This window comes from Lithobates pipiens, unplaced genomic scaffold, assembly GCF_037356315.1.
Source record: "Lithobates pipiens isolate NorthernLeopardFrog02 unplaced genomic scaffold, aLitPip1_a1.2 Scaffold_27, whole genome shotgun sequence".
Classification (NCBI taxonomy): domain Eukaryota; kingdom Metazoa; phylum Chordata; class Amphibia; order Anura; family Ranidae; genus Lithobates; species Lithobates pipiens.
The window spans coordinates 30,360,910-30,369,759 of record NW_027507788.1 but is presented as its reverse complement, the minus strand read 5'-3'; the positions used below and the strand labels follow the sequence as shown (position 1 = coordinate 30,369,759).

At 40.8% G+C, this 8,850-nt stretch overlaps 1 protein-coding gene across 2 annotated transcripts in view; it reads left to right on the top strand.

The window, feature by feature from the left end:
* LOC143933719 (uncharacterized) overlaps nucleotides 1–8,850 on the top strand; it is a 48,475-nt gene continuing 39,625 nt past the window's right edge. For both annotated transcript variants that reach the window (XM_077456714.1, XM_077456713.1), the window contains exons 1-2: nucleotides 1–138; nucleotides 7,680–7,835. In XM_077456714.1, coding sequence (XP_077312840.1) covers nucleotides 87–138; nucleotides 7,680–7,835 — 208 coding nt within the window. In that variant the 5' untranslated portion in view covers nucleotides 1–86. The remainder of the gene's footprint in view (nucleotides 139–7,679; nucleotides 7,836–8,850) is intronic.

Genomic DNA, 8,850 nt, shown 5'->3' with positions numbered 1-8,850 from the left:
TAAGGTTAAGGCTGATGTTCTCAGTCATTGTCGGTGCTGTGTACGGAACGGAACGCTGACATCCTTGTCACACGCACATTAGCACAATGAAAAGGATCTTCCTTGCCCTGTTCGTCACCTCTGCCCTTTTATCAACAGGTGAGCGAAACCTAAATTAACTATTAACAAGAATTGATAAAAGGCTTAATATTTTACCTGCAGGTTACATATTAAATTCTTGATATATATATTCTTGATTATTGATATTTTTCACTGAATGAATGAAATGGATGGTGTTATCCTGAAGGAAAACTAAATGAAATAAAAACCCCTAGATCAGGGTTTCTCAACCAGTGGTCAATGGAACCCTAGGGTTCCTTCAGAGGTTGCTAGGGGTTACATAGTTAACATAGCCAGGTTGAAAAAAAAAAAACAAGTCCATCCAGTTCAACCTTAAAAATAAATAGAAAATAATATCAAACAATCCCATATACATGATCCTATACACACAGTTGATCCAGAGGAAGATGGAAAACCCCAGCAAAACATGATCCAATTTGCTGCAGCAGGGGAGAAAATTCCTTCCTGACCCCCAAGAGGCAATCAGATTTTCCCTGGATCAACGTTACCCATAAATGGCAGTACCCAGTTATATTGTGTGCATTTAGGAGGAATCCAGGCCTTTCTTAAAGCTACTATCTGAATCTACTGAGGTGGCCAGAACCACCTCTGGAGGAAGTCTATTCCATATCTTAACAGCTCTCACTGTGAAAAAACCTTTTCGTATTTGGAAATCTCTTTTCCTCTAAGCATAAAGAGTGACCCCCTTGTCCTCTGTGTTGACCAAAAAGTGAATAACTCAACACCAAGTTCACTATATGGACCCCTTATATATTTGTACATGGTGATCATATCCCCCCTTAATCTCCTCTTCTCAAGAGGGAATAAATTCAGTTCCTATAATCTTTCCTCATAGCTGAGCTCTTCCATGCCCCTTATCAGTTTGGCTGCTCTTATTTGCACTTTCTCCAGTTCCCCGATATCCTTTTTGAGAACCGGTGCCCAAAACTGAACTGCGTATTCCAGATGAGATCTTACTAATGATTTGTACAGGGGCAAAATGATATCACTGTCCCTGGAGTCCAGAGATTGTAAAGGAAGAAGGTTTATTTATTTTTTTACCTTACTGTGTTCTATGCATTAAGGAAAAATATCTTTCTGCATGCAGCTCCTCCCCCCCCCCGTAGTTTCCCTTAACCGCTTGCCGACCATAGCACACAGATGTACATCGGCAAAATGGCACAGGCAGGCACATGGGCGTACAGGTACAGGAGCGTGCCCGCGGGTCCCGGGAACTCGATGTTCTCCGGAGGCCCGCAATTGCAGTGTGGAGAGGTAGAATGGGGAAGTGCCTACATAAACAAGGCATTTCCCTGTACTGCCTTGTGTAATACAGAGATCTACTGCCCCCTGTGATCGGGATCAGTGATCGCTGTCGTCTCTGAGGTAGCCCCTCCCCCCACAGTTAGAATCACTCCCTAGGACACACTTAACCTGTTTATTTTTATAGCACTGATCGCTGTATAAATGACAATGGTCCCAAAAATGTGTCGAAAGTGTCCGATGTGTCTGCCATAGGGTCACAATCATGATAAAAATCGAAGATCGCCGCCATTACTAATAAAAAAAATTAATAATGAAAATGCCATAAAACTATCCACTATTTTTTAGATGCAATAACTTGCACAAACCAATCAATATGTCGAAAAAATGGAACAAGTTCCCCCACCAATTATAGAATGCCCAAATTCACATTTACTGCCCTAGATCGTATACACATACCAGCCCGGGGGGGTGATTGGAAAAAGACCTTATTACAACGTGAACAGAGGTGGATACATAAATTGGATGCCACCTCTCTCCCAGGTCTTAATGAATCGGTCTCCTTTGCTCCCTTCCTAAAGGGGTTCTCCTCAGGAAGTACACAGTAGAGACCATCTTTTCCTCCTTTTCCCTCCCCCCCCTTCCCCCCCCCCCCCTCGACTCCTGGGTGTACTTGCCCCATCACTCTGTGAGCAGTTTCCCCTCTATGCTCCTTCTCTTAACTCTCTAGTAACTTTCTAGCAACATCTCTTGACCATGCCCCTTTGCAAACTGTTGATAATTCTCAACCATTGTGATCACAATTAAACAGGGTACCATAATATGGTTATTTTGTAATAGAATATATCTCTGTGTGACCAATTGTATAACAATGTTATTATTATATATTTTTTTGTTATTACATATTCACTGTAACTGTATATTTACTTCGACTGCCCTTTGAATAAAGACATGCGTTCGCATGTCGGGAAATGCATGTCATATTTGTATATGTACTAATATGAAATTTTATAATCTAATTGGTTAAACAAATAGACATTATAGCTGATGGTGTGCTGGGATCTGTCGCCTGTCCTTTCCCCCTCCCCCTTTTCCTCCCTTTTTTTTTTTTTCCTGTCCCCTGGCTTCTCACTCTTACACCCCCATCCTATCTTTGCCCTGGGGGCTCGGGGATTTTTCGGACAGTAGTGGCAGATCTCCGTACTGATTTCCCCCTGGGTTGATGTTCATTCCTCACTATTACGGTCCCTCTGCTTATTGCCTCCAATGCTCCCCTTTTCGTGTGGGGGAGGTGGAGGGGTTGGTAACTCTGGCGCGACCCCCCCGGCAAGGGTAGGAGAGACCCCTGTCTGTGCACATGCAGGGCTCTCTCCACAGGTCTCCCCTTGTGTGACTGGGCGGGCTGGTCCCGCCCAGCTACAGGGGACACGTATTCCCTTGTCGGCGGCATCCCTGGATACTTCCGGACGTGCCTCGCGTGCGTCGGCTTACCTTGCGGGCGCACGCGACGCATTTACGTCACGCTTTTGCGTTGGAAGTGACGTCATCTCGGGGCCGCTTCACGGCCTTCCGGGACGCCGGGGCGGCCACACGCGGTCGACCTAATTAGGCGACCATGCAATAATGGGTGAATACCGGCCAATGGATGGGCGGCCAACGTCTGTGACGCAATCCCGGGGCACCATATAAACAGCACATCCTGCAGGAAGTGTCATTTCTAACTCACAAACGAGGATTTTGTTACCTTTGAATTTCTGGATGGTAAGTTTGGCTATCTTCTTGGCTTGGCAAGCATGTCCTTATTGTATCCAAGTAACTCCTTTAAACTAGCTCCTAAAAAATAAGCTTGTTTACTGTTTTACCTAATTTCAGATTGGGTGATTTTATGGAATATGAGTCAATGACCGTGTCTGGTACTTTTCCCGGGATAGTTTTCCAGTAGCAGTCTTTCTCTTCCCTATTTTGGGAATTTTCTATCAAGCCTATTAATTCAGGTAATAGCCTTTACTCTTAGTATAAACACTGTTTATTACATCTGGATAGCATACCTGTTTAGTTTTACCCTTGGTTTTACCCCTGTCTCTCCCCCTCTCCCCTCTTTTACCATTCACGTGCACTTCATTAGTATTTTAATGTACTTTCATTTCTAACCGTCATTAGCATATTAATGCACTTACTTAACCTTTATTAGCATATCATAGCCTTCACCTTTCAACCTTTTCAGGCACACATACACACACATTCTTTACACCCAATCCTCACTTTTAATGTACGTAATTCACTCACTCATTCATTTCTGTCACCAACACTCTGATGCTGATATAATACATTATCTCATTTTCACATTTTTCCTCCTCTCGTTCGTGTTTCGTGGTTTGCTTGTTCTCTTTATTTTCGTTTGCTTCCTTTATCGTTTGGTGTGTGGTGTTTTGAGTTTGGTGGTTTTTTTTTTTTTTGGTTTTTTTTTTCTCTTCCCGAATTTGGGCAGGACGCTTTTTTCCTTTGTTCCCTTCCTCGTAGTATCCCAGATATAGAGTAAGATATTTGGGGATATTCCCTCTATATACATATAAATTATGTGTATGATAATATTTTCATACCATACATATGTGCTTATATATGAAACATATGTGTCTAATTCTGTTTATGTCGGGATTTCTATCACAGACGTGGCTCACCATACGGGCCGGCTGCCTATATTTGCACCTGCTTCCTATATTCCTTATGGGGCGTATGGTTTTCGTGTGACTTCTCGTGAGCCGCGCCTTTGGGCTTCTGACCCCATCCCCTCTGCTTGGCTCTGTGGCGAAACGTACGGACCGCGTAACATTTTCCAATATGTGAAGGACACTGAAGCATGAACCTATGGGTGAACTCCACCATTAAGCATTACAACTTACGTTAATCTTTTGGAAATACACCATTAGGTAAACCATACTAACAAATTTAAGATATTCCTGATACAAACATTACTTGATAGATTCATTAAGTTTATTTTTGTTTTCTATCAACAGACTATCTCTGAAGAAGACCCTAGTGGTTGAAACGCGTTAGACTATTTTTACTGTTACTATTTTATACAGTGTATTTATAGTTAAGTCTGTTTAGTGTATGCCCATTGATATCATTGTATTTTGAACATAATAGCTTGCTCTTCCTCTTGTTTTAATTATCTGGGTGGAGCTCATGTTTTTACCATACAATAAAATATTTTTTCATATTATTTTTGACATGTCATTATCATTGTTTTTTGCTGCCTAAAAACCCCGTTGGTGGGGGAACTTGTTCCATTTTTTCGATTTAATAGGGGTGAGCAGCACCCTCCCAGCTCTCTGTAGCAGTGTGTTCTTTCCAAATATCACCAATCAATATGTCAACCAATATCAACCAATCATTGCGATTTTTTTTTTACCATAAATATGTAGAAGAATACATATGAGTCTAAACTGAGGGAAAAACATTTTTTTATATATTTTTGGGGGATATTTACTATAGGAAAAAGTAAAAAATATTGAGTTTTTTCAAAATTGGCGCTTTTTTTGTTTATAGCTCAAAAAACTAAAATTTCAGAGGTGATCAATTACCACCATAAGAAACCTCTATTTGTGGGAAAAAAAGGACCTCAATTTTGTTTGGGTGGAACATAGCACTACCGCATAATTGTCAGTTAAAGCGACGCAGTGCCGCATCGCAAAAAATGGCACGGTCATTCAGCAGCCAAATCTTCCAGGGCTGAAGTGGTTAAATACATATCTGAGCCCGATCTCAATACAGCATTGTGCATGGGAGCATAGGCTATCTCGGCTTTCCCTCTCTTCGGTAGCCATTGGCTCCTGCTGCTGTCAATCAAAGCCAGTGATGAGGGTGTCAGGGGAGGGGTCAAGCCCCGCTTTATGTGTTTTATGGAATAACAGAACAGTAAAATCTATCAGTGCCTAAACTGTCAAGGTTTCAAGAGGTGCCACATCCTGATAATGAATCAAAAAGAACAGAGTAGGGAGGGACTTTAAAGGCCCCAATGTGGACACAGAATTGTATCAAATGTGGAAAAGTTTATTTGTACATACACTTTAAAATCAATATAGAGATAAAAGATCATACAAATGGGATATACATGTTACATGTGAAAAACAGGAATATACAAAGAATTACATTCCTCAAAACCCAAAGGGACCCCCTACGTGTTTCAACTCACTGAGTCTTCTTCAGGGGTTCTTTATTTAGGAGTGTAGTAAATGGACACTACATAATAAATGTCAATTAAGTGGATGTAAAGCCATCCATACAACAGTTAAGTTTCCGGCACATGCCGGAAATGTGACACTCCCATTGGTTGTGCTCTCAACCAAACTGTCAAACCATCCAGTGGCTCGTGTCTTAACTGGTCACATGTACTGCATCATGGCAGTTGTACATTAAACAGAGGCCAAGATGTCAGCTTCCTTGGCTGAAAACAACAGGTGGGTTTACTTCTACTTTAATGACATACAATGAAGAGTTGCTATTAACATATAAGAATCACATATCAACTATGTAAATATACCTTACAGAGTATAGATTGAAAGATAACCGTATACAGACACCAAGATGGTTCCAACAAGTCCAGAAGCCAGGAGACAATTCAAGAGAAAGTATCCTGGTGTATAATGAAGATTAAATGAATATCTTATCCAAAACATGACCAAAGAAGCCCCCACCCACATTAGAGGGCATGGAGCATGTGGTCAACTTGGAGTCTAAAAGCTCCGCTGCCTATAATTGTTGTCTTCATGCATTCAAAGGGGAGTACAAGGGTTTACCAGCAAACAGTAGCTTTGTTTTCAGAAGATTCTGAAGGCAGTCATTGCCAGTGTAAAAAAGCCAAGAATGAATATTATAAATGCCCCAAAAAGGGCAAAACTCAGGACCCCATAATATCCCCTTAGCCAACTCACCAAATATATTGCTATAACGATATATGATAACGATCCTCTGAATGCTAGGAGGTGCGCATCTGCTGCTGAAGAAACAGATACCACCCCTTATATATTCACTATGTGGGTGGAGTATGGAGAATGTACCACTGATAGGCCCTGGTCAGGTCAACAAGAAACCAATATAGCTGAGCCTTCTTGAATGGCCCGGCAAACAGGGTGAGTCCCGCCGTGAGCCACATATGGCATCCGTTCATCCGTTCCAGACAGCCAACTTTCCCATCTCGCACCGCGAGACAAAACGTCACTTCTGGCTGATGTGTAACGTCACATGCGGCTATGACGGGGCCTGTGGTGCCTGAATCTACAGTAGCTGATGCAATGATGCCAGCACGCTGTGCATGGACCCAGGGCACCAGAGGCACGTACGTGACCTCGATGTTAGGAACAGCACAACTTCTTCAGGACCAGAAGGTCCTAATCCAAAGATGAATGCAGAATGGACTGGAACGTCCAAGATGGAGGAAGGAGTAGACACCCAGGAAATGGAGATAGCCCCACGCTCCAGATGAACCACGCGTGCTGGGAAAGACTCAATGGACTGGACACTAAGGAACTCATGGATGTCTGCATTGTGAAAACAGATTGCAAAAAGTACTAAAAATAGTACGTGTTGAGTTATTACAATGTAACCACCAAAACAAAACAAAACAAAAACAAAAAAAAAGGGGGGAAAAGGGCCAAAACACGAAAAAAACAATACCCGCAGACCACATAGATATCATATACTGTGTATTTACATTAAATCAATAGCTTAGAATCTCATTTAACACACAGACACACAGAACAAGGCTTAGGAGCCCATGGGGGCATTCGGTGGGAAGAGAGGAGTCGGGAGCGCTGGCAGGGGACCCGAAAAGAGGAAGAATGGGGCTGCTCTGTGCAAAACCATTACAGAAAGCAGGTAAGTATAAAATGAAAAATGTAGGGAATTGACGTTTGTCGCCGTGTGCAATTTTAAGGCATGGCATGTTGGATATGTATATATATATATATATATATATATATATATATATATATATATATATATATATATATTATATATATTATATTATATATTATATTTTACCAAAAAATTTGGTAATATGTTGCGTTTTGTGTGCCCTAAAATTAACTTTAGTGTATTTCTTACTGAAAATTTGCACTTGATAAATTGTGCTAATATTGCATGCAATTAAAAAAATTGGAACTACAACTATTTTATTCTACAGTTCATCTAATGTTTTGGGGTTTTGACTAATCATTAGGCTGATTTTTTATTTTTTTTTTATTTTTTTTAAACGTGTGCATTGATGTATCACAGAGGTTATTCCTTATCTCTATTTAAACTTTTGTTCTTTTCAGTTTCTTCCCTCAGTTGCACTTTCTGCAATGATTTAAGTTTGTCTGAGAAACTAACAGCAGAGTTTTATTTGAAGAGAATTAATTGCCAAGGGAAAGTATTACCTTGTCCATCAGAGGAGGATGTCTGTGGATCTATCATTACGCACTCCATATCAAGTGAGTTTACATAGAAGCATAGAAGAGCAATGGCAGAAAAAAAAGACCACATGGTCCATCAAGTCTGCCCCTTTTTCCTTTATTTTTTAAACTTTTTGTAACTGAAGGTTTACAGTGCCTTAAAAAAATATTCATACCCCTTAAAATTTTCCACATTTTGTCATGCTACAATCAAAAACTCAATTATATTTTCTTGGAATTGTATGAGATAGACCAACACAACGTGGCAAATAATTGTGAAGTGGAAGAAAATTGAGAAATGGTTTTCAAAATGTTTTACAAATAAACATCTGAAAACTGTGGCATGCATTTGTATTCACCCCTATTTACTCTGATACCCCTAACTAAAATCTAGTGGAACCAATTGCCTCCAGAAGTCACTGAATTAGTAAATAGAGTCCACTTGTGTGTAATTTAATATCAGTATAAATACAGCTGTTCTGTGAAGCCCTCAGAGGTTTATTAGAGAACCTTAATAAACAAACAGCATTATGAAGGCCAAGTAACACACCAGACAGGTCAGCGATTAAGTTGTGGAGAAGTGTAAAGCAGGGTTAGGTTATAAAAAAAATAACCCAAGCTTTGAACATCTCACGGAGCACTGTTCAATCCATCATCCGAAAATGGAAAGAGTATGGCACAACTGCAAATCTACCAAGACATGGCTGTCCACCTGACAGGCCGGGCAAGGAGAGCATTAATCAGAGAAGCAGCCAAGAGGCCCATGGTAACTCTGGAGGAGCTGCAGAGATCCACAGCTCAGGGGGAAGAATCTGTCCACAGGACAACTATTTGTCGTGCTCTCCACAAATCTGGCCTTTATGGAAGAGTGGCAAGAAGAAAGCCATTGTTGAAAGAAAGACATAAGAAGTCCGTTTGCAGTTTGCGAGAAGTCATGTTGGGGGACACAGCAAACATGTGGAAGAATGTGATGGGTATATGTGCAGCACTAAATAGAAATGGTCATGTAAGATGAGACCATATAATTGAGAAGAGGTAAAAAATTAAGAGTGAA